Genomic DNA, 26,956 nt, shown 5'->3' with positions numbered 1-26,956 from the left:
TCATCTTCCTTCAGAGAATGGGTTTCTCTTCCTCTGCCTTTGATGCTGTCCTCACCTGCATCTCCTCCATTTCCTAGACTTCTGCCCTTACCTCATCTTCCCATTGCCGAAGCAGGAATCGAGTTCCCTTACCCTTGTCACAAGCCTCCACATCCAGCACATCATTCTTCACAATCTCCACCATCTTTAGCAGAATCCTACCAGTAAACACTGTTTTACATAGGGATTGCTCTTTCCATTACTCCCTTGTCAATTCGTCCCTCCCCACTGATCTTGCTCCTGGTTCTTGTCCCTACGAGTGGGATGGGTGCTATAAATGCCCCTTCACCTCCTCCCTCATCACCATTCAGGGCCCCAAACAGTCCTTCCGGGGAGCACTTCACTTGCAGGACTGTCAGGGTCATCTACTATATCCTGTGTTCCCGGTGCAGCCTCTTCTTCATCAGTGAGACCTGACATGGATTGGGGGACCACTTTGTTGAGCACCTCCATTCTGTCCACCACAATAGGTGGGAGTTCCCGGTGGCCACCCATTTTAATTCTAATTCTTGTTCCCATGCCAGCTTGTTGGTCCATGACCTCCTCTGCTGCCACAGTGAGGCCATTCGGGTTGAGGGGATGGCGCCTTGCATTCTGTCCGGGAGGCCTCCAACCCGACAGCATGCATATCCATTTCTCTATAACTCACGATAATTTCTCTCCCCACCCCTCTTTCTACATTCTGGTTCCCCTCTCACCCCTTCTCTTCTCACCTGCCCATCACCTTCCCCGGGTTCCTCTATTTCTTCCCTTTCTGGTCTGCTGTCTTTTTCTATAAGATTCCTCCTTTAGCCTTTTGCTTCTTCCACCTATCAATTCCTAGTTTCTTACTTCCTTCCCTCACCTGGGTTTACCTATCACCTATCAGCTTGTATCCTACCCCTACCTCCCTATTCTGGCTTCTTTTCCCTTCCTTGCCAGTCCTGATGAAGGGCCTCAGCCTGAAGCATCAACTGTTCGTTCTTCTCCATAGATGCTTCCTGACCTGCTGAGTTCCTCCAGCATTTGTGTTATACTGCACGCTTGTTATTTTTCACTCCTTCCTGGATAGAAGAGTGGGGCCAGAGGATTGGATTTCTGGTGTTGTACCCTTGCTTTACATTTTAACTAACAAATATTCCAGGCTGGTTAGTTTAACTATGGTGGTAGGAAAAATATTGGAATCAGTTCTTAAAGAAACATTAAACCAACATAGACTGCCCCTTATTAATGAAAGTTCAAGTCAAGCTAACTTGATGAAACATAACAAGGGGGTAAGATAATGATTGTGTAGTTTCTGATAAGTAAGCAAGGCTTTTGCCTAGATCTGACATAGCAAGCTAGTCAATAATGCAAAAGCCTGTGGGATCCAAAGGAGAGTGTTGGGTTAAGATTTAATTTGTTAGAGAGGAAGAAGGCTTCAGATACTCGGATGATACAAATGGTCTTGTCAGTCAGATAGAAAAGTAGCAAATGGAAACTAATCAGAAAAGTGCAAAGTAGTGCTTTTGAAAGTGTAACAATGGAAGGAATACATTCTAAGTGGCAGGTTATTGTGATGTAGAGTGAATAGGAGACCTTGGAGTGTATATTCACTGATCTGTAATAAGCAGGACAGGTCAATAATATGGTTTAAGAGGCATACATGTTGCTTTTTTATTAACCCGAGGGATAGAATACAAGAGCAGTGAGTTTCTGCTAGAAATGCCTACAACAGTTGATCTCTGCTTGTCTAGACATTGGGTCACCGCACTATAGGAGCAACATGAGATAGAAGATCTGAGGATGTTGTCAGGGCTACAAAATTCTAGCTATAAGGAAAGTTTTCTTTGCGCAGGGGTCTGAGGAGATTTACTGGAGGTGTATAAATTTGTGAGGCCCTTAAATAGATTAAAGCAGGAAGAACCTATTTCCCTCAACAGAGTGGCAAAAGCAATTTGATATGTATGAAAACTAATGGGTAAAATGATTAGAAAGGAGATGAAAATCTTTTCAGCCAGACATCTGTGAAGCGGTGACCTGCAGCACAATACCTAATGCTGGAAGATGGGATTGGGTTGAGTAACTCTTTATAATTTGGTAAAGGCATAGATTGAACTCCCTTCTGTTATATAATGTTCTATGTTTCTGCGGCTTTTGTGAATACTGGGAAAGGAAAAGTGTTATGTTTCTGGTACTGGGAAGGAAGGTGGCTGTGAATAACAGTCACGAGAGATGGAGAGGTGAGGAACAAGCATGCTGCTGTTTATTGTGCTGTAAATCATCTATCCAGAATGCCCCCTCACATTACGTTCAGTACGTAACTCACAAGGAAACTTGACAGCAACTGGGGTCAAAATGTACGTATCCCTTCCCTCTCATAAAGGTTTCTTTCTCTCTCTCCTCATACACAGACCAGCAGCTGAATTACTAACATTCAACGATCATCAAATTCAACTAACAACTGAAAGCATTTTCTTCTCTAAACTAGAGAAAGAGGGTAGACTGCCTCTGTTGTCAGACATAACCCTGGGGATTATTCTGCCCCATGTGCTGAGGGTCAGTCACTAATCTAGAGATTCAGTCTGGAAGCTGCCTGTTCCTGTGATCTGGGGATGGTGCTGAAGTCATTTTATTTCTTGGTGTATGTACAGTATAGATCTTGGCTTGGGTACTGCATTTCAATAGGGGCACCACAGAAAGCACAGATGATAGGGGAAGCACTGGCTCTCTCATTGGATATTAATGGAGCTTCTGCGGTCATCTCAGAATCCACTCCCATTTCACAACTGTATCTGAATTGGTTAGTTTGTGTTGGTTTTCTCAGAAGTGGGTGACAGCTGATCAAAATGCCTTCTTCAGGTGTTGTTACTACTTTTCACTGCGTATGACATAGAACCAGTCTATGCCACCACCGTTGCAGGTATCCATTTTGTTCCAGAGATGTAGTTCTGGGCAAGTATTCTCTCCCCTGCTGTGAAACTTCTGTACTTGACTTTGGCACGTCTCTCTGCTTGACTTCTCTGTTAATTTCGCACAATCTGGTTTGTGTTTGGGGGTCTAAGCAGGTCAAGCCAGATTCTGATAAAGGGTCTTGGCCCGAAACATTGATTGTTTACTCTGTTCCATAGATGCTGCCTGGCCTGCTGAGATCCTCCAGCATTTGTGTGTGAAGTCGGGTGTATAGCTGTCTTTTCATTAAGGCAGTGGATGGAGCCATTTTGGTGGTGGCATGAGGTGTATTGCGGTATGTCAGCAAGAAAGTGCTAAGACGCTGGTTAAGGCTTGTTTCTTTGTATGAATCATTCAGCAGGGCCATTTGTGGTTGGATGATATGGTGAAATCCTGTTTGCTTCTATAAATCCCTTGAACTCTTCAGACAGGAGTTGTGGGCCATTGTCACTTACAAGCTGTTGAGGAAGCCCAAAATGGCTAAAGATGGAATGTAGCTCATAATGTATTTTTCAGATGTAGTGTTGTTCATGATAGCAATCTCAGGTCATTTGCTGTATGCGTTCACTATGATCGTGAACATACTTCGATAGGTCCTGCAGAATCTATCATGGTTCTTCAGGCCATTCCTATGGATGCAAAGGAGCAAGTCGAGGAATATTTCTCACTTGCTGACAATGGGCACGCTTTGACCTTTTCTTCAATGGTTACATGCGGTCCCGGCCACCAGATGTAGCTGTGTGTGATTTTTTTCTTCTTATGCACTATGCTACAGTGTACTGCATTGCATGTAGCTCGTCAAGCACCTGCTTTCTAAATGGTGGAGGAATGACAACACGGTAGCCCCATAGTAAACATCCTGCTTGGACTGTGAGCTCCTTCCATTGGGCTTGGTAATCTGTCAGTAGTGTAAATTGTCGAGCAAAGAGGAATTAATGGAATTTCTTAATTCCAAAGATGATTGTGAGTCTTAACACTGTAAATCAGCGAGTTGTTTTATGTCTCCCCTCTCGCTGTGAAAGGGGACACCAATTTTCCCTTTTATTAGGGAGAGAGAGAGAGAGAGAGAGAGCCTGTGGCATGTTGGTTGTTGGAACGATTAGAATTTGTTGTACTGCAGATCATGGTCTTTATTGTGGGTTTTGCTATTGCTTGCTTAGTTGCTGGAGGGGGTGATGCTTTTTTGTGGAAGGTGGTGGGGGAGGTTTGTTGCTTTGCTGCTTGTGTTTGGGAGGGGGAGTTAGGGGGGCTTTGGAGTTCTAACATTTTAATGGTCGTTCATTCTTTTGGGCACTCTTCTGTTTTCGTGGATGTCTGCAAAGAAAAAGAATTTTGGATGTATATTGTATACGTGTCTCTGATATTAAATAGAAGTATTGAGCTACTGAGTGATTTCTGCTCGATCTGGGCGTAGTGACTTTCTGCCTTGCTGAATGTCCTTGATGCAAAACTGATTGGACTCTCTCTACTTGATGGCATGATGTGTGAGGTAACTGCCCCCACACCATAGGGTGATGCATCGTAGGTCAACTCTATGGGCAATGGCAGGTCGAAGTATGAGTGTGCTTCAGATTGTGACAAAGCTGTTCTGCCCTTTTTTAAAAAAAGCCTTTTTATAGCTATCTGTTCACTGCCAGTGTTTTTTGATTTGTTTAAATGCTCATGAAGTTGTTTCAGCATACTAGCTAGGTTAGGAGCAAACTTTGCATAGTATGTTCATAGTCCTGAGAAAGATCTTAATTGGCTTGCAATCTGTGGGGATGGAGCCTCCACGATTGCCTTTGTCTTTGGTGCCTTGTGAAGCCCCGAGTGGTCGATCATGTGGCTCAAATATTCAGTTGAAGGTGGAAAGAACTCCCACTTGTTCTTCCTGATGCTTAGCCCATATTCCTTGTGTACTTGTGGAATAGCATCCAAGTTTTGTAGGCGCTGACACTCATTCCCCCCCCCACCCCCAGTAATGTGCAAGTCATCTAAACAGTGTTGCACAAAGTCAACCCGCTCAGGATTTAATCCATTACTCGCTGAAAAAGTGTGGGAGCCGAGGTGATGCAGAGTGGAAACTGCCTATACCCTGAACATTCTAAAATAAGGGGCCTAAAACTGCTCCCAATACCGTAGAAAGCATTCTTCTAGGGTGCATCACAACCTGGTATGGAAGTTGTCCTGTCCAAGACCGAAAGAAGCTGCAGAAGGTCGTGAACACGGCGCAGCACATCACACAAACCAATCTTCTGTCCTTGGACTCACTTTACACTACACGTTGTCGGACCAGTGCTGCCAGGATAATCAAGGACACGACCCACCCAGCCAACAGACTTTTTGTCCTTCTTCCCTCCAGGAGAAGGCTCAGGAGCTTGAAGACTCGTACGGCCAGATTTGGGAACAGCTTCTTTCCAACTGTGATAAGACTGCCAAATGTATCCTGACCCGGATCTGGGCCATACCCTCCAAATATCCAGACCTGCCTCTCGGATATTTTGCACTACCTTACTTTCCATTTTTCTATTTTTTATTTATGATTTATAACTTAATTTTTTAATATTTACTAATTTGTTACTATTTTTACTATTTTTAATATTTAATATTTGTAATCCAGGGAGCGGGAAGCACAGAATCAAATATCGCTGTGATGATTGTACGTTCTAGTATCAATTGTTTGGCGATAATAAAGTATAAAGTAAATGAGGCCTCACCAGTGCTTTATAAACTCTAAACATTATATCCTTTTATATTCTAGTTCTCCTGAAATGGATGCTAACATTGCATTTACCTTGCTCAGCACAGACTCAACTTGCAAATTAATCTTTAGGGAATCCTGCACAAGTACTCCCAAGTCCCTTTGTGCCTCAGTTTTTTGTCTTTGCCGATTCTACTAATCTGTCTTAAGTCTTCCGGAACCATTCCAGAATCTCGTGATTCTTAGAAACATAGAAGCAGAGAAAACCTACAGCACAATACAGGCCCCTCAGCCCACAATGCTGTCAGCCACCTCTTTCAGAATCTGGTCCAGGTGACTTATCTACCTTCAGACCTTTCAGTTTCCCAAAACCACCTCTCTAGTAATGGTAACTTGACATACTTCATGACCCCTGACACTTGGAACTTTCACCTTAGTGCTAGTCTTCCACTGTGGAGACTGATGCAAAATACTCAGTTTGTCCACCATTTTGTTGTTCCCCCATCACTACCTCTCCAGCATTGTTTTCCAGTGGTCAGATATCCACTCTCGCCTCTCTTTTACACTTTGTGTATCTGAAGACACTTTTAGTATCCTCTATGGTATTATTGACTAGCTTAGTTTCATATTCCATCTTTACCATAATTACTTTTTTTAGTTGCCTTTTGTTGTTTTCTTAAAAAAACTTTCCCAATTCTCTAACTTCCCACTAATTTTTACCCTCTCTTTGGGTTTTATGTTGGCTTTGACTTCTCTTGTTAGTCACGGTTGTGTCATCGTGCCTTTAGAATACTACTTCCTCTTTGGGATTGTATACATCCAGTGCTTTCTGAATTGCTTCCAGAAATTCCAGCCATTGTTGTTCTGCTATCAAACACTTCTCATGTTCTGACCATCTCCTCTCTCAGGCCTCTGTAATTCCCTTTACTCCATTGTAATGCTAATACATCTGACTTTAGCTTCTCCTTAAATTTCAGGGTGAATTTCATCATATTCTGATCACTTGGCTCTAAGGGTCCTTTTACTTTAAGCTCTCTAATCAATTCTGGTTCATTGCACAACACCCAGTCCCGAATAGCTGATCTCCCCCTAGTGGGCTCAACCACAAGCTGCACTAAAAAGCCATCTCATAGGCACTCTAGAAACTAGAAACTCCCCTTCCTGGAAACCAGCACAACCTGATTTTCTCAATCTACCTGCATATTGAAGTCACCCATGACTATTGTAACATTGCTCTTCTGGCTCCATTTTCTATCTCCTGTTGTAATTTGTAGGAGACATCCTTACTACTGTATACAACTCCCATCAGGGTCTTTTTACCCTTGCTATTTTGCCCCCCTTGCCCCATTTTTTTGTTCTCTCCCCTGGGATTCTTCACTCACCACACTTCCTACATCTGTGTTTTTCTTTTGCTGACCCACATCCCACAGTGGTACACTGCCAGTGTTTCACACAGGCTTTCCTTACCAAAGGGAACAAAACAATAAATGTCACATGAGGGCTTGTCACCTTGTCGCCAGTTGTTATGTTTGTAGTACCGGGAAGCCAGGTGGCCGTGAATAGCACACACGAGAGACAGAGAGATGAAGAACAAATGTGAAGCTGGTTATCGTACTTGTAAGTCATCTACCCAGAATGCCCTCTCACATTACGTTCAGTATGTAACACACAGGGAAGTTGACAGCGGCCCATAAAGGTCAAAATAAACATAACAAAAGGGCCTTTGGAGGTTCTTAACATCTTTCAGAAAGAGTTGTACCTTGCATGTTTGCATAAACTTTGGAATGATGAGACCAATCTGATGGACATCGTCCACCTGAGCTTTCAGAAAGGCTTGGACTTGAATTTTATTACACCCCTCACCTTACTCCCACCATAACTTGTTTTTTTTTCTTACAGGATTGTAGTAGTTTTGGATTCCATGATTAAGGTCTTCACATTCACTCACAATCCTCATCAACTACACGTCTTTGAAACTTGCTACAATCCAAAAGGTGAGTTGGTATTTTTCAGAGTACATGGCCAGTATCAGACCTGCACTAGATTCTGTCAGCAAACCTTCACCCATAAAACATCTTGTCTGCAATTGGTGTAATTTGGAAAATGTGTAAAGCCTCGATGAGATTACATCTGCAATTGTGTTCTGCCCTTCATATTGCATTAACACCATTGTTGAGTTATGATAGACACAATAGGTACTGCAGATGCTGGAACTTGGAGCAATGCACACAATGAGCTGGAGGAGCTCGGCAGGTCAGGCAGCATCTATGAATGGGAATAAGGTCGATGTTTTGGGCTGAGACCCTTCGTCAGGACTGGACTAAGTTGAGTTATGAAGAAACATTGTCCTTCTCAAGTTACAGACCACCTCTGACCAATAAATTAATACTCCCTGCATTGAAACAGCACTTAACTGCAGCATTAAGGACATCAAAGCACAATATATATGCTGACTGGGAAAACTTAGTGTTTTGTTGACCATGGCTTAAAAGAACAGCTCCCCCACCCCCCCACCACCATTTTTGGTAAGTGGTGGTTGCTCATGAAGAGGACTTTGCAGGATTAGCTCATTAAAGTGTCCTTTTGTATCCACAATGACAGGTAGTCTTTGATTTCATGGCAGGATATCATGGACCATCAGCAACAACAGATTTGTATTCACCATCAGTTGTAATGTACAGCCTTGGCATTTTGCTAATTCTAGCACAGCGGTCCCCAACCACCGGGCTGCGGACTGGTACCAGGCCGCAAAGCATGTGCTACCGGGCTGTGAGGAAATGATATGAGTCAACTGCACCTTTCCTCATTCCCTGTCATGCCCACTGTTGAACTTGAATGCACACGAGGTCATCAGTCAGTCATTAACCTGCAACTACTCGAGTGAAAACACAAACGTCGCTTGAGAATTTCTTTGGAAGAGATGGTAGGGGACATAAAAGGCCTAACGATGAGGATAACGCAGAGACAGCTGAGGCCGAGACTGCAAAAAAAAAAAAGAAAGCATCCTTCAATAGAAAATACGACGAATTGTACAGAAAATATGGCTTTATTGCGACCGGTGACTTGCACGCTAGAAAGCCCACTGTGTGTGATATGTGGAGACAAGCTGTCTAATGAGGCCCTCAAAACTGCTTCGGAACTTTGAGTCTAAGCACCCTGCACTTCAGGACAAACCCTTTGAGTGGAAAAAACGTGAGCAAGCGGAACAGAAGCAAGCCACCACCTCCACAAATGCTGCTCTGAGAGCGCGTACTTTTGGGAGAAGCTGCAGCTAACAAGATGGCACAGGTTTCTCTTTCAGCTACCACAGTTATCGACATAGCGGAGGACATCAAAGCACAGCTGTTGGAACGGATTAACGAGTCTGGTTTCACTACCCGAGTCAGAGGTCGCTCCTGAATGCCAGTCTACACGCTGTGTCACACACAGGGAAATGCTGGCTAGCCGAAAAATGTCACCTGATCTTAACAGCGTATTGAGTGACGTTGTTGAAGTTATCAAACACATCAAAGCAAAAGCTCTTAACTTTCATCTGTTTGAGCAGCTTTGCGAGGAAATGGATGCAGACCACAAACGCCTTCTCTTACACACTGAAGTCAGGTGGCTATCAAGGGGGAGTGACCTGGCCAGGGTTTTTGAGTTAAGAGAGCAGTTGCAGGGATTTCTTTCAAGAAAAAAGTCACCACTGGCTGCACACTTCAGTGACGAGGAGTGGACAGCAAAACTCGCTTATCTGTGTGACATCTTCAACCCGCTCAATGAACTCAATTTGGCACTTCAGGGGAGAATGACAACTGTCTTCAAGTTGGTAGATAAAGTGTCTGCTTTCACAGCCAAACTAGAACTGTGGGGATGGCGAGTGGACAGGGGCATATTTGACATGTTCCCAACATTAGCTGGGAATTTGGGAGGGACTGAGGCTCACAGCTGGTGTGCGAACACTTATCTTCGCTGTCGACAGAATAGCATTACTTCCCAACCGCAAGTGACCCAAGATGTGCAAAGCAGTGGGTCCGTGACCCATTTGTGAATGTCCCTGGTGAATCATCCATGTCAGCGCTGGAAGAAGATCAACTCCTTGAGCTTGCAAATGATGGTGGGCTGAAAAGTATGTTTGACATAACATCTCTGCCAGCATTCTGGATCAAAGTCAAGGCTGAATATCCTGAGATAACCAGGAAAGCACTGAAAAGTTGCTTCCATTTCTAACATCATATCTCTGTGAAGCGGGATTTTCTGCAATGAATGCAACGGAAACTAAATTATGGAATAGACTGGACATAAGGAACCCCCTTATGACTTATAATTGACTTATCACTATTCATGCGAGGAAAATATGCGCTGTGTTTAATGTTAAATTCGTTAGATAAACCCTTTTAGAAACTAAATTGAGTGTATTAACTGCTGTTAAGTGACTTATAGTTGACTTATCACCTATATTCTGGTTGTGATTAACACCACCCCTCCCTCCCAGGTCGGCCGGTCCGCAAGAATATTGTCAATATTAAACCGGTCTGCGGTGCAAAAAAGGTTGGGGACCCCTGTTCCAGCATAACCATGAAAGGAGGACAATCCTGGTGTATACATAGGGGGAAATGGAGCAAATCAAACTAGCTTGATGGGTATCATGATTGTCATGAATATGCTGGGTTGAGACCTGTTTTTGTGGTGTATTACTGACTCAAGCACTACTTAATAAAAATGAAGATTGGTCTGGTGGCCTAACAGCACAGGATTACAGGCATGCCAAGAAGGTAAAGGCAATGAGGTGATCCTTCAGTCAACAACTTGCTTTGGCATATTCATCTGTGAATGTGGTAGATAATTAACTTGAAGATGGCTTGCTTAAGATGTCCTTTGCTGAGGCCAGTGTGTCACAGATTAAAAAAAAAACACAGAATCGGGGCTCTTCTGCCCACTGTGCAAATCTCTATTAATTCTTTTTATGACACTTGGTCCATAACCTACTATACCTTGGTGATTCAAATCTTTGTCTAGATGCTTTCAACACCTCTCGGGCAGTGCATGTCAGATTTAAGTCACCTTATCAGTGGAAAAATTCTTCCTCAGATTCCTATGAAACATTTTGCTACTCGTCTTAAATCCATGTCTTTTGTGACCACTGCCAGATGAAGCATTGAATCGGAAATGCTGAATGAATGAAAATTTAAAAAAACCTACAAATCCTAATAATCTTAAACAAAATGTAATCACTCCAATCCAGGGACAGAGAAACAAAGTTGAATACTTTTCAAAGTTTCAAGGACTTCTCAGACCTTGCCTTGTTTTGATGAATCTTCAACTTGAAACCTTAATTGTTCTCCTTTCCACAGATGCAGGGTGACCTGCTGATGCTTATTTGTTTTGTCCTGAGCTGTCATTAATGACGAGCAGTCGAACTTGAAATCTGCAGTTGCACAGGATGCTATAACCTTATGCCAAAACTTGAATCTTGATGTGCAAGTGGTTCTTTGATCACACAATAAGGACAAAATGTTATTTATTTAGTGATGCAATGTGAAATTGGCCTTTCCAGCGCTTCGAGCCATGCCGCCCAGCAATCCCACAACCTCAATTAACCCCAGCCTAATCACAGGACAATTTGCAATGACCAGTTAACCTACCCAGTGCATCTTTTGGACTGTGGGAAGAAACTGGAGCACCTGGGGTAAAATCCACGTATTTCACAGGGAGGACGTACAAAGGCTCCTTACAGAGCAGAACCGGGATTGACTTCCAGAACACCCCTATCTCTAATAGCTTTGTGCTAACTGCTACACTATTGTGGAGCCTTCTTGATGTCAGACTTAACTTTGGTTCAGATGAAACAAGGTTTGCTTTTTTAAAAAAAACCCTGACCTCAAAGCCTTATTAACTTTTATATTGGTGTGTCATTTCTTTTCTTTCAGGGTTATGTGTCCTTTGTCCAAATAGCAACAATTCTCTTCTAGCATTTCCAGGAACTCATACTGGGCATGTGCAAATTGTGGATTTAGCTAGTACTGAAAAGCCTCCAGTTGACATACCAGCACATGAAGGAGCTTTGAGCTGCATTGCTTTAAATCTTCAGGGGACACGCATTGCCACAGCTTCAGAAAAGGTCAGTGTAGACAGATTAATGCAGAAGAAATTTGTTTCCTTTTTGTTGAATATTGTTTTGCTTCGCCAGTTGAATAAGCACCATTATTCAAAATTATTTCCTTGGTGCAGCTACTTTGACAGTTGATGTGTATGTATTTACCATAGTTTTACTGAAACACAAATGTATCAAATAGTTCATTTGAAGATATTTAATTGAAACATAAGGAATTTATTTTCTATTTGACTGCACTTAAATCTAGCACTATAACTGCATTTTGGTTTATGCTGATCTCCTTTCAAACGTTAGTGAAAATTGCGGTAACTTTCTGGTGCCAGTGTTCCCATCTGAACTTGCGGTTTGGGTCATGACTTAATATAAACATTTCCACCTTCTGCCATTGAATGGGCAGATGTTTGGCCTTCAAAGAAATGGTGTCAGAACAAGGAGGCTGTTAATTTGGAACAGGTCAGGGGAAATTAACTCCTAGCATTCTCTGTTAACAGCGGGCTGCGGATGATGCCCATAATGAAACTAGTTCAGGTAGGTAAGTACGTGAGCTTGACGATTAGCTATGTTGAATGACAGGATCAACAGGCCATGTAGTCTGTTCCTGCCTTTTTCTTTAAACGAAAGATGAAGGTTGAGAAGCACGTCGCAAGCTTTCAAGTGAATGCTGTCTTTTATGATCAAAAGAGAAAACTAAACATTCATCTTGGATTATCAGTGAGAAGTAAATACTGTAAGTGCTCAACTGATAAGGTGACAGAACAGTAAATGTAATGGTGTTCGATATTTGACAAAAAATAATTGTTGACCTGTTAAAGGGGGAAATTATTTTTGTGGCAGATGTGTCATAACAAAAGGGGCATAATGAGACACCTAATTGCTTTATGACTTTAAAAAGGGAAGGGCAACATAATAGAGGAAAAAAGTATGTTTGATTTCACTAGTAAAGTTCAATCTCTTAAGCATTCTAGAACATAAGTAATCATCTACATAATACAAGTTTAAGAATTGACATTTAAATAACTTGAGAAATGTGGATATATAGTGCTTATAAAAGGTATTCACCCCTTGGGAAGTTTTCATGTTTTATGACATAAAATCAGTGGATTTAATTCGCCTTTATTTTGACACTGATAAACAGAAAAAGACATTTTCGTGGCAAAGTGAAAACAGATCTCTCACAAAGTGATCTAAATTAATTACAAATATAAAACACAAAATAATTGATTGCGTAAGTATTCACTCCCTTCAAATCAGTATTTATTAGATGCACTTTTGGCAACAATTTTAATTACAGCCCTGAATTCATGTGGATAGGTCTTTACCAGCTTTGCACATCTGGACACTGCAATTTTTCCTCATTCTTTTTTACAAAACTACTTGAGCTCTGTCAGTTTGCATGGGGATCATGAGTGAACAGCCTTTTTCAAGTCCAGCCACACATTCTCAGTTGGATTGAGGTCTGGATTCTGACTTGGCTACTCCAGGTCATTAACATTGTTGTTTTTAAGCCATTTCTGTGTAGCTTTGGCTTTATGCTTGGGGTCATTGTCTTGCTGAAAAACAAATCTTCTCCCAAGTCGCAGTTCTCTTGCAGACTGCATCTGGTTTTCCTCCAGGATTTCCCTGTATTTTGCTGCATTCATTTTACCATCTACCTTCACAAGCCTTCCAGGGCCTGCTGCAGTGAAGCATGCCCACAGCATGATGTAGCCACCACCATGCTTGACTGTTTGGATAGTGTGTTTTTGATTATGTGTTGTGTTTGACCTAAGCCAAACATAGCATTTAGTCTGATAACCAAAGAGCTCAATTTTGGTTTCATCAGACTATAGAACCTTCTTCCAGCTGACTTCAGAGTCTCCCACGTGCTTTCTGGCAAACTCTAGCTGAGAGTTCATGAGGGTTTTTTTTCAACAGTAGCTTTCTCTTTGTCAGTCTCCCATAAAGCCGTGACTGGTGAAGCACCTGGGCAACAGTTGCTATATGTGCAGTCTCTCCCATCTCAACCACTGAAGCTTGCAATTCTGCTGGAATTGTCATGGGTCTCTTGGTGGCGCCTCTCACTAGTCCCTTCTTGCACAGTTATTTTTTGAGAACGGCCTGCTGTAGGCAGATTTACAGCTGTGCCATATTCTTTCCATTTGATGATTGACTTAACTGTACTCTAAGGGATGTTCAATGACTTAGAAATTTTATTGTATCCATCTCCCCTCTTGTGCTTTTCAACAACCTTTTCGCGGAGTTGCTTGGAGTGTTCTTTTATCTTCAGGGTGTAGTTTTTTGCCAGGATACTGACTCACCAACAGTTGGACCTTCCAGATACAGGTGTATTTTTACTACAGTCAATTCAAACACTTCGATTGCACACAGTGATCCCCATTTAACTAATTGTGTTACTTCTAAAATGAACTGGCTGAACCAGTGATGTTTTGGTGTGTCACAAAAAGGGGGTGAGTACTTATGCAAACAATTATTTTGTGCTGTATATTTGTAATTAATTTAGATCACTTTGTAGTGATATGTTTTCACTTTGACACAAAAGAATTTCTGTTGATCAGTGTCAAAAAAAAGCCAAATTAAACCCACTGTGTTTCAATGTTGTAAAACAATAAAACATGAAAACTGTCAGGGGGGGGTGAATACTTTTTATAGGCACTGTATTTAATAGGAGTAATATTGCCTACTATTTTCAATTGAGTAGCAATTAACTGGTAAGAGTGACTTGAACTTTTTAAAAACTAAAGCCAGTTGTAGAAAATGAATTAAATCTGTGCTTATCTATTTTGTAAATGATACCATTGAATACATGTGTAGTTTAAAACAAAATGCTATTCTGTCACAGGGAACCTTGATTCGAGTTTTTGACACTACGACAGGACAGCTCATCCAAGAGTTGAGAAGGGGGTCACAAGCAGCAAACATTTATTGGTACGTACAAAACTCTGCTGCTTGCACTAATGTCTTTCAGCATTGGTTACTGTATTTGCTTCTGTGTGTTAAGAATGTAGTTTCTTTGTGAGCTGCAAAGTTAGTCTATTTCGATAGAATTCCTGGTGGTTACTCAACAGAACAAAAACAATCTCTGTGATTCTTTTCCAGTACCATTGTTGAAAGTGTTACTGAACGATGAATCATTGACATAAGCATACAGACCAGAAGCATTTGGAATGTTTTTATTTCTCAATTAGATTCTGAAACCCAATTAATGTAGTTATAATGACTCGCGCTTCCAATGTTCCATCCTGTCGACTATGTCCTCTTGAGGTGGAGCCCTACTGAATTTTTTCCTCAATCTAAAATGACAAAAAAAATCAGTTCATTATAAAATCTTTATGTAGTTCTAAAGCACTCTACGTGTTATAGGTGCTGCTCATAGCAAGAGATATTAGGAAATACAATACTGTGCAAAGGCGTGATTTGATTCCAAACAGTTGATTTATTGCATGTCATTACAGAATGTCTCTCTGGTGCTTCCCACTCCCTCCCCTCTTCTCCCTTTTCCCAACCATGATTCCCTCTCCTTCCCTCTTTCTCCCCCCTCCAACTCTGTTCACAATAGAGACCCATATCAGAATCATGTTTATTATCACTCACACTTATCAGGAAAGTTGTTTATTTTGTGATAGCAGGACAGTGCAATAGTTAAAAATACTGTGCAAAAGTTTTAGGCACCTTAGCTATATATATGTGCCTAAGACTTTTGCACAGTACTGTAAACTCTTGATTTTCAACTGACAGTGCAAGATGATTCTTAGGAACAAGATGCATTTATGTCTAAATGCTCTGTTAATGTAAGGAAATGAGGCAGTCGATTTGAGCAAAGCAAGTTCCAGGAAACCAGTAACAGCTTGAATTTCCAGCATCTGCAGAATTCCTGTTGTCCATGCAACCAGTGTTTGCATTGAGGAATAAATATTGGTTGGGAGTCTTGATGGAACAAAGGCAGAAGCTTTGGTGGTTTTGATTAAAAAGTAGTCAATTTCACACTGATTGAGCCTGACACCAAGCATATTTGGAACTTGGTGCAAACATACAGCATTTTGTTTCTATTAAAGGATGACATTGTAGACACATCTAGTTGTAAGATGTTAAGATCTTTTTAGTATTATAGTTTAATTATTGCTGATCTAGGTAGTTCCTTGTAATTTCCCATAACCCAGTAGGGAAATGTTCATGTAAGACTAATTTTTAAAGAGTTTCCTCTAAATCATCATGTTTTTAGACGTGGCCTTCAGGCAATTGTTAATTCTTTTATTTTACCATTTCATACTATGTGTTGAAACTATTCTCCATAAGGGCCACATCTGAAATTCTTTGCATTTCTTAATTATTTTGAAGGAAACCTCAAATGTATAGTGTATTGTATTCAGGAATGTTGTCTCACATTGCATTTGATCAGAACTTGTAATATATTGGATATTGCACACTTTTTTTGTTAAATATAACCAATTGCTTTAAATTTAAACTTTATTTTCTTGCATATATTTGAGGAACTACAGTATTTAATATATAACAGAACAGTAACTGTTTGTTCCACTTGACTAAACAGAATGCTGATTGTTTGGCATCTGTCTTGCTGGGTTACCAGGAAGGACTAGTATAATAATTCCTTAAGAAAAGTGAATCAGAACTGTATGGTAGAATAGTATCTGGTAGAAAGGAAAATCTAACAGTCTAGCGGCACAAATCCTGAACATCCTGAGGTTTTACTGTACATTGTTGCAACATTCACAAATGAGAAAATCTAGGTGCTGGAAATCCAAGCAACACATACACAAAATGCTGGAGGGACTCAGCAGGCCAGGCAGCATCCATAGGGGTGGGGTGGGGGGAATGTACAGTGCTTGTACAGCATTTTGTGATTGTTGCAACATTAATGGTTTAATATGACAAATGTTTAGAAGCTGCAGAGGGCAACATAAAATGATTTGCTATTATTTTATAAAGCTTAAGTGTCCTTTTAAAAATGCAATGTAGATGAAGTTTCTGGCTCTACCATTTAATGTAGCTGTACAATATGTTTCAATTTGTAGAATCAAAATCGTATGACTAGTACCTTCTAACAATTACAGAGTAGTCATTTGGATTATGACCCAAATTGCGTCCATTTAAACTGAGGCAACATTTCTTTCATATCCTCTTTCCTCCAAAGCAGTGGAAGCGTATTGAATACTTTAAAGCGGGTAAATACTTAACGATGAAAGGGGACAAAGGTTACTGTGGGTAAATATAAATGTGGAGTTGAGGTTACAGTCAGATTTTATTAAATGCTGGTGTAGGGCTGAAGAGGCTCATTCTTTGTATGTTAGTGCCTACCATGTAAGTAGGAATGGAATTATTCCACTTCCCTCTGGTGCTTTGCGCCTCCCCTCCATGCTTGCTGTTCAATACCAAAATTACAATTTTGCTGCTTACAAACTATACAAAGACTTTGGGTGAGGAGATTGGGGGAAAAACTGATGCATTTTGTCCATGCTTCTTTCAATAATGAGCATTTTGTCTTGCAGCATTAATTTTAATCAAGATGCTTCTTTAATCTGTGTATCAAGTGATCACGGGACTGTTCATATTTTTGCTGCGGAGGATCCCAAAAGAAACAAACAATCTAGGTAAATTAGATAAGATTTTAAAATGCTTGATTTGTGTTATTAATTATGAAATACCTTCTATACCAATTTGTATAGCATGATCTACCAGTTTGGTTTTAGTGGGGAAACTGTTGTGAATTATGATTTTAGAATTGCAAGTGACCATGTTGCCCATTTTGGAATACTGTATTCAATTTGCTCAAAGCAATTTGACTAGTAATATTGGAATAGAAACTGCTTTTAATCTTCTATACAGTAAGATAATACAAACTTTCTCATCATTTGCTGACTTCATATTTCATATTACCATTATAAACAATGATCTGTTTTGACATTTTCAATTTATTCATTGAGTTTCTTTATTTCACGTACTCATTTAATGGCTTCTATAATCACTTAAAATATATTTTTATTCTTTTGAATTGTGAAGGTTGGGTTGACTAAATCAAAATTTTAAGTAATGTACTCTTATTCTAACTGGAATTGGTTTGTTATTGTCACATGTACAGAGGTACAGTGGCCAGCCCTTGCTGACCTTGCGGTCGCAAGTGACTTGAAGGTTCAGGCGCATTGGAAGCTGTTGGGGTGGATGGTGACATACCAGTCTCCCTCATTTAACCCTAATACATCATTCTGATTAGCTTGCTCCATACTCCTTTTAAGGATAAATTTGACGTTTGCTGCCAAAAATATTGACTGGAAAAAGCATTCTGAAAGAAGACTAAACATTACTCTTTTTACTTGACAACTACAGTTCTGAGGGATTCATTTTGGATCCTGTTTGTTAGAGAACTTAAATTGAAAGTTGTGCATTTTGCAAATTCTGTATCTGAATAACTTTTGAGATGGTGCCTTAAATTATAATAGTCATTTAAAAAAAAGCGCTACTAATTTCTTCCTTCATTCTTCTCTTTCTACACCCCACCCACCCCCTGTATTTGCAGTTTGGCATCAGCAAGTTTCCTTCCAAAGTACTTCAGTTCTAAGTGGAGCTTTTCCAAGTTTCAGGTTCCTTCTGGGTCACCTTGTATCTGTGCCTTCGGTGCTGAGACAAATGCTGTTGTAGGTAAGCTTCATTTTCCTCTAGTCACAGCCTGTAGATATTGAAATGCATATGTAGAGAATTGTATATACAGGTACAAGGATTATGCATAGCACATTTGGATTATTATATGCAGTCTTTTGTCTCTTTATTTAAGTAGCGATGCTAATATATTGGAAGCAGGTCAGAGACCATTTACTAAACTAATATCTGGAATGGCCAGGTTGTTTTAAATAAGGTTGGACAGGCTTCCTTGTTCAGAAGAATGGGAAGACACTTGATTGAACTATTATTTAAGGATCATGGCGTGTGTGTTGAGAGGGTATTTCCAATTTAGGAGACTCTGGAACTTTGAAGCAGGCTTAAAAAAAATTACTCATTTTAGAGTCAAATGGCTAATGGAACAGAACAGTACAAGCTTTTTGACCCACAATGTTGTGGCAATCTTTTAAGCTACTTAAAGATAAATCTAACCCTTCCCTCCCACATAGCCCTCTATTGTTTCCAAGGATGGTAGCTGTGGACTATTGAGTATTTTCAAGGTTGAGGTAGGCAAGCTTTTAACAAGTGAATGAGATCTACATTAAATGTAGACTTGGGTGCAGTGTGGCTGCTGACTGTTCATGGTTGTGAATGAATGTATTAATGGGATTCTTCCAGTTCTTATTTTCCATTTATCGATCAGTTTGTGCTGGTGGTCATTGCCAAATGAAATCATGCCCATTATAGAATTGGCTCCAGCTCTGTTCACTTCGGTTTTGTTATCTACCCCAAAATTCTTTATCTACTTAAGGCCCAAGCTATGTACTCCATGTTTTTCCTGCTATCTCCATAAATTATCTTCAAGTATTCATGCATTCAATGTCACTTAATTTCTCTGCATTCAGCCAAGAATGCCTTGCTTATCTTCAGTATCTTCATAACTCAAGATCTGAAACTTCATTAACATTACTTTTTAAAATATTATGTTCACATTATAGCTTTCTGGTGCAGTCACTGCCTTATTATCTTGTTTAGACTAGCACAGGACTTGATCAGGACACAGCTATGCACACTGAGGATTATCACATAATTCCCTGTTTTTGTCTGCATAGCAGCAGCTATTCTGTGGCTAACATGAGGAAAAATTCTTTAAGTGATATGTAGCCCAAAGATCATGACACAAGTTGTAGTTGAGAGCTTAAGCTGAAACCTCATTGTGTTGGTTCAGTGCATGATTCTGGTTGTACACCACTACAGCATTGTATAGCACACAAAAAAGGCAAATCCAACCTTGAGGTAAATTCCTTTTATTGCAATCCCTCTACCCCACTGTGTAAAGTGCATCAATAAAGCATAAATAGATCTGGATAACCACTCTACATGAAGGATCTGAAATGAAAATTTTGGTTTTGAACAGAAGAAATCTTTCTTCTTTCCAAAAGGGTTTAGTTTCAGGAAAATACTAGACATCTACCGTGTATTGAGGCCTAACCTACATGGCATTAATTCACGAACAAGAGAAAATCTGCAGATGCTGGAAATCCAAGCAACACACACAATATGCTGGAGGAACTCAGCATCTGTGGAAAAGGGTATAGTTGACATTTTGGTTATACCTTGAGACTCAGCCTGAAACATCAACTGTACTCTGGATAATTATGCAAACAACTATTTATTCTCCATCTTAAGTTTTGAATGTATATTAGTGAGTTGTGGGCATGCTATGTTGGTCCTGGGAATATTGTGACATTGGGCAGCTTAACATGATCTTTGCTGGTTTTGTTTGCCACGTGCCACTGTTGATGTACGTGACAAATGAAAAGCTGATCATAAATCTTAGAATTATGAAGGCTTAGAGAAAACATTATATATAATGTTTCCTCATTTTCTTTTTTCAGTCTTATTTCCAAATTCAATGTTGTTGAATAGTGTATAACTTTACTACTAACTTGTGTACACATTGTACACCTAATCTATTCAAAGTTTGCATATTAAAGTTTGTAGAAATTAAGTCATCTGAATATTTTCTATTTAATGAGAAAGGATAAAGTAATTTTAAATATTTCAAGTGTTAAAACATTACTGCACTAAAACTGGTCTCTGTTTCATTGCAGCAATTTGTGCTGATGGCAGCTATTACAAATTTTTATTCAACACCAAAGGTGAATGCACCCGGGATGTGTATGCGCAATTCCTGGAAATGACTGATGATAAGATATGATGTAAAGGATATGATGTAAAGGATATAATTACAAAAATTAAAAACAGATGAGTTGCTGTTTTAGCTATCTGAAGATGAGAGTTACGTGACTAAACATTAGTTAAACTGAGGAAAATTAACCTCTCAATGGACCACTGGACAAGCAGCATCCTGATGCTTCCATATTATTTCTGCCATTTTCCTGTTCTATAATCTTTCTGGGTTGAAAGAAAATCCTCTAGTGTCAATAGAAACTAAATTTGGTGACCAGTGGCAGTTACCAAGTCTTCAGACTTTTATATTAAAATGCAGAACTAATTGTGCCTGCTTAAACTCTTATCTGGATGTTTACAGTATGACATTTGAAAGCAGGTTCCACACTGTATGCTGTTCCTGCTAATTTTTCTTGTCTGTTGTGTGTGTTCTTGATAAACAGTTTCCTGAAAGTTAGTCAGTTTTCATTCTAATGAATGTAGTCATTGAGTGTGAAATGGTTAAATTGAACATGCACAACAATAAACAGCTGAACTGTTGACTTCATGAGGTACTGGAATAGATTTGTATGGTATTATATCCATAAAGTTAAACTGCTGTTTACTTTGAACTGGATGCCAAATTTTTAGTCGTTTTTGTTACATGAACACAGAAGACATTCAGCTGTAAAACCTTAATGCAAACTCTACTTTTCTGATCAATTTTGGAAGTGTTTGTTTAATGGAAATGTGTCTTTTGTCTGGATGTAATGGGGACTGAAATAAGCTCCACCGGTACATGTGTCTCTATCCAACAATCTGGCATCTAGGTAGAAAGCATTCTATACACTGAAATGTGAAAAACAATCAGATGTTGCAGAATAAACTATTAAACAGCTGTGTAATATGGAGTTGTTAAAGATGGTTCATATTATTTCCCCCCCCAAAAAATTGTCATCTTCCTTCATCTCCTCTCTCTCCCCCCCCCCCCCACAACTGACAGCTTTCATTTAATTGCTGTAATTGTGAAATCATAAAATTCACTTAGATATAATTTTATATATGGTTTGGATTTAAAAACTAACCAGGTTAAATTAATGCAATTTGTCTTAACCAGATATGATTTTTGAAAGAAGGTTGGCTCTTTGAAGGCAAGAATCACTGGGGATGAGTTCTCTATAGAAACTGTCAGAACAGACTTAAATGAAACTTTCAAATCTGCTGTTAAACCAGACTGATATAGACTGATATATTACAGTGATGTGGTTTATATTTAGAAATGAGTGTTGATTTAATAGACAAGACAAATGTAACTGACATACCATTAAAGCAATGTTACACTACTGCAACTTATTTTAAAATCTGACATGCAGCATTATACCTCAGTTTAAAATTGCAATAGGACAACTGCATGTAGACACTTTGAAAAATTCACCTTGGGCTTAAGAAAATGCTTCCCATAAACAAGGAAGATTAATTTGAAATTCTGTTGAGCTAGTATTGTCAATATATGGTTAGCATCTTTCACTCTAGCTTTTACAAGGCCACTCTTTCTCTGATATTGTACAGCTAATGAATGGGACTTGCATAATGAGTTCAAGGATAACTTTAACAATGCACATATCTTTAATACTAACCAGTGTTTTATAAGCACCTTTCAAATCTGAAATTATAAATTAAAATCAAGTAAAATGTATATAAGTCTGTGTGCATGTAAAATTGTTAATGAAAACTCTTACATCCACTTTTTACTAAAAATGTTTATTAAATTTTTCATGTATTATTTCATCATGTGTATAATTTGCTATTCACTGCCTTAATAAAAGGTCAATGTCACCTTCAATACTTGTTACTAATTAAATTTGTGCTGTTACAGCAAAATGCATTTTAACCTGAATAGATTTAGTCAAAGCAAAGATTGTAATGAGTTTTATCATCATGCCTCAAGTACAATTTTTCCAATTAAGTTTCCTGAATATTTTAGATGCTTTAGAATCTGTTGTTGGGAACTGCCACCTCTGATACCTGTAGGGTTGTTTAAAGACAAACTGCACACATTTGATATGTTATAGTCAGAAGGAAAAATATAAGGATAGTATTGTGGGTGACAAAGGTGGTGAATTTAGTCCAGAAGAAAAGATGTAAATGCAAGATTTTGGAAGTCAAAATTCAACAAAGCCCTTAGAATATAAAACAGTAAAGATGGAGGTAGTGTTGGGACTCTTATAGAACCATATATCCATTTATTGAGAAGCAAGAAATAATTATTTTTACTATTGGGTCTTGACTAAGATCTTTAGCCCATCTAGTCACAAGTCATGGAGAATTGGCAAGAAGGTATTAGAGCAGATACTTGGGAATAGGATTTGAAAAAATATGGCCTAAATAAAAGGCAGTCAGTATGATTTTGAGGCAGGTCATGTCTTCCTAGCTTGAGCTTGAAGTGATGAAGGTGATCATGAAAGTAGATAGGAAGATGTTGTCCCCATAAATAAGTGATTCAATTAGGAGTATTGCACCCTGAAAACAGGAAGGATGTGGATGCTTTAGGATGCAGAAAATGTTTACCAGATTGCTGCCTGGACTGGAAAGTATATACTTAGAGAGAAGGAAAAACTTCAGTTGTTTCTCCAAAGCAGTGGAGGCTGATGGGAGACCTGACAGAAATTTACAAGGTTGAGAGGTATAGATAACCAGCATCTTTCTTCTCCAAAGGTTGAGAAGTCTAATACTAGATAGCATGTACTTAAAATGAATAGGGAAATGTTTAAAAGTTTTAATATAAAGTACGGTGCCTGAATGTGCTGCAGATAGTGCCTTGAAACAGTATTCAGCCTCCATAATTTTCACATTTTATTGTCTCATTTTCTAAATTTAAAATATATTGAAGGTATTTTTGGAGCTAATCTACAAAACATTCTGCATCATGACAGATCAAAAGAAAAATTTCAAAACCTGTCAATTATTTACTAAAAAATAAAAACCAAATTGTGAAACTGAAAAAGTATTCATCCCTTCTGTAACAACACTAAATTTGCTCCAGTGCAGTATTACCTGACCAACTCCATAATTGTTAATGTAGAAAATTGTAGGATCACCTGTTTTCTTTTTTTTAAATTTTTAAATTTTTATTTGGATAAGGAATTCACAAGTATCATGTACTTTTTTCACATGGAAAACCTTTTCTATATGTATAAAACTATAATTATTTATACATTCCTAAGTACACATTATGATACAAAAAGAAATTAGACACTAGAACTAGGTACAGTTGAAATTCTAATCTATTAGGCTAAGTAATGATATTAGTTGTTAAGAAAAATAGTAATAATAGTGGATTAATAATAATTTCCATATATCTCTTCTGGACCAAAATGTTGTATGTAAGCCTATGTAACAACCATTATAGGTGTTTATATCCTAATTTGTTCATGCTTGCTCCTGCCCCCAAACATAATTATCCAAACCCTATGTACTTATTTACTTAATTTTATCATTTTTTATCCCTTTCCCAAATCTTTTCCTTTACTTGTGTTAATTCTCTATTTTCCAAAAAAAACAAAAACAGTAAACATTTAGACCAGGGGTGCTTACGTTAGCAATATTACTGTGTTGATGAGAAGAGCAGTATAAGTCATTAGGAGAGTCATCTAAAGTCTGCATGCTTTGGGGTTATATATTCAATCCATTTATTCCAGATTTGATAAAATTTTTCTTTTTGAATTCTCAGGGAGTAAGTCATCTTTTCCATTTTAAATATTTCCAAGATAATTTCGTGCCTATCTTCTAATGTAGGTGATATTGGATTTAGCCACTTTCTAGTGATTGATTTCTTGCCGCTAAAAGGGCCTGCAGCAACTTTATATCTATCTTCTGTTCAAAAAACAATACATGCCCCAAATAGAGCGTCTCAAAGTTCAGAGGCATCTGGGTCTTAAGTACCTTAACTAATGTTCTATGAATACCTTTCCAATATAAACTTAATTTAGGGCAATCCCAGAAAATATGGAAATGATTTGCCTCCTTGGTCTTTATATTTTTCCTGATATGGGGTCTTGAAGTATCTTATAATATTTTTCCAACAATGTTCTCTCCAAATCAAAGAATTAGTCAAAGACCACTGAAAGCTGCATATTTTCCCCCAAGCCTCCTCTGAAAGTACCAACCCCGCTTCTTTCACCCACTTCTCTTTAATATAGTATATTTACATTTTTAGCATGGGAAAGTGCATTATATAATCGAGAAACTGATTTACTAGGTTTTGAACTGCAAGCCGAATTCAGAATCTTGAAAAATTCTAATTCTACTGTTGATAGGTCTGTATATCTACAACTCTGGTTAACATAGTGTCGTACTTGAAGGTACCTAAGAAAGTCATTGTGTTCTAGGCCATGTTTGTCCTGCAGGAATTGGAAACTTTGTAATACTCTTATGTATAAATGAGAGGTAGGTTGTAAGACCTTTCTTTATCCATAGTTCAAATCTTTTATCTCCTCTGTTGGGAAGGAATTCGGTATCATATGCACACCATCTGAAAAGTTTTAACATGTTATTGATTCCACATGAATTAACCACCTTCTGCCATACTTTTAATGTAAGATTTACCCAACTGTTTTTAAACTTTTCCAATTGGGCCATCAATCCTTTGTCAGCTATTGAGGCCTGTAGAGGAAAACTGTCAACCAATCCAAATTCAATTTCCTTCCATCTAGCCTTATATTCCCTATTACACCAATATAACAGAGGAGTTATCTGTGAGGCATAAAAATAATTTCTCAGGCAAGGAAGAACCATACCTACTCCTTCCTTCCCTAACTGTAAGGTGTTATATCGAATTCTAGGTTTCTTTCCTTGCCAGATAAAGCAGGAAATCCATTTGTCCCATTCCCTGAATTGATTATCATCCACCTCCACAGGTAGAGTCCGGAAAAAATACAGTAACCGAGGGAGAATATCATTTTTATAGTATTTATCCTTGAATTTAAACTTAAAAAGGGGATAAGATTCCATCTATGCATATTTGCTTTTATCTCTGAGATTAATGGCCCATAATTTACCTGTGACAGTGTTGAAAGATCCTTCGGCAGGGTTATTCCTAAATATTTTAATGATTTAGCTTCCCACTTAAGAGCGTATGTATCCTGCAGTTTTTTGGATGGTGTATAATTTAGGAAAATAACCTGTGTTTTCTTTACATTTATTTTATAACCTGATATTTTCCCAAAGTCATCCAACAGTGTAAACAATCCTATAAATGATTTTTCTGGTTCACTCAGATAGACCAAAACATCATCTGCGAATAACGCCACTTTCTGTTCAATCCCTGCCACCTTGATACCTTTTACTATTTCGCTCTGTCTTATTAGTTGGGCAAGCGGTTCAATATATAGCGCAAAAAGGAGAGAAATTGGGCATCCCTGTCTAGTGCCTCTCTCTAAAATAAAGGAGTCAGAGAGGTCCCCATTTATCTTAATTCGAGCTGTAGGGCTGTCATATAGAGTCTGAATTACTTTAATAAACTTTTCTTGAAAGCCGAATCTTCCTAACATTGTATAGGAATACCCAACTAACTGAATCAAAAGCTTTCTCAGCGTCCAATCCTACTACCATTGTCTCTGTCTTGTTCTTATTAACCTGTTCTAATATGTGTAGAGTTCTCCTTATGTTGTCCTGTATTTGTCTTTGTTGAATAAATCCAGTCTGGTCTAAGTGGATTAGGCCAGGTAAAAGCTTTTCCAATCTGCGCGCTAATATAGATGTAAATAGTTTGTAATCTAAATTAAGAACACTAATTGGCCGATAATTGCCACATTCTAGTTTATCTTTACCCTCTTTAGGAATAACTGAAATAATCGCTTCTCTCCAGGAAGGTGGAGTTTCTCCTCTCTGCAAGATCCAATTAAAGGTGTTAAGTAGTAATGGGGCTAACTGTGACTTCAGCGATTTGTACCACTCTGAGGTAAACCCATCAGAACCTGGAGACTTTCCAGCCTTTAATCTCGAGATGGCCTCATTCAGTTCTCTGGCAGTTACTGGTTCTAATAGGCATTCAATAAAGTGTCTATATAGGGCTCATTGGAGGCCCGGGGTTGGGAGTACAGCTCTCGATAATATGTTTCAAGACTCTCTTGAATTTTCCCTATTGTACTCTCCACAAGCTTTGTCTTTGGATTCTTTATTTTATGAATTGTATTGTCTGCTTGTTGTTTTCGTAATTTATATGCTAATAATCTAGCTGATTTACCTCCTACTTCATAATTCTTTTGTCTCAGGTAAAGAAAATTTCTTTGAGTTTCCAATGTATAAATATTTCACTTTGCAATTTCCTAATTTCCTGTTTTAAATTAGAATTACTTTTGTTGCTATCTACAGCTTGTTTTAATTTTCCTTGAAGGTCTGCTAATTTTTGTGCATTGATTTTTTTCATGTGAGTGGTGATGGAAATAATTTTT

The 26,956-nt window shown here is 38.8% G+C and overlaps 2 protein-coding genes across 5 annotated transcripts in view; one reads left to right on the top strand and one right to left on the bottom strand.

Annotated features, from left to right (window-relative positions):
- Positions 1-22,331, top strand: part of wdr45b (WD repeat domain 45B) — a 36,824-nt gene extending 14,493 nt beyond the window's left edge. For both annotated transcript variants that reach the window (XM_072242118.1, XM_072242119.1), the window contains exons 5-10: positions 7,529-7,623; positions 11,539-11,729; positions 14,563-14,648; positions 17,228-17,329; positions 18,253-18,374; positions 20,447-22,331. In XM_072242118.1, the coding sequence (XP_072098219.1) occupies positions 7,529-7,623; positions 11,539-11,729; positions 14,563-14,648; positions 17,228-17,329; positions 18,253-18,374; positions 20,447-20,553 (703 nt within the window). In that variant the 3' untranslated portion in view covers positions 20,554-22,331. The remainder of the gene's footprint in view (positions 1-7,528; positions 7,624-11,538; positions 11,730-14,562; positions 14,649-17,227; positions 17,330-18,252; positions 18,375-20,446) is intronic.
- The window catches only part of foxk2b (forkhead box K2b), a 117,263-nt gene continuing 105,198 nt past the window's right edge, over positions 14,892-26,956 (bottom strand). The window contains exons 16-17 of one of the 3 annotated variants that reach the window (XR_011883012.1): positions 18,333-18,402; positions 14,892-15,013 (exon numbers count right to left, since the gene is read on the bottom strand). The gene's annotated coding sequence lies outside the window, so the exon portion shown is untranslated. The remainder of the gene's footprint in view (positions 15,014-18,332; positions 18,403-26,956) is intronic. The other 2 variants (XR_011883013.1, XR_011883014.1) reach the window with 2 other exon arrangements.

The sequence above is a fragment of the Mobula birostris genome, chromosome 24 (genome assembly GCF_030028105.1).
Source record: "Mobula birostris isolate sMobBir1 chromosome 24, sMobBir1.hap1, whole genome shotgun sequence".
In the NCBI taxonomy this organism is placed as follows: Eukaryota; Metazoa; Chordata; class Chondrichthyes; order Myliobatiformes; family Myliobatidae; genus Mobula; species Mobula birostris.
The sequence above is the reverse complement of the archived record's forward strand: the minus strand, read 5'-3'. Positions and strand labels throughout refer to the sequence as shown.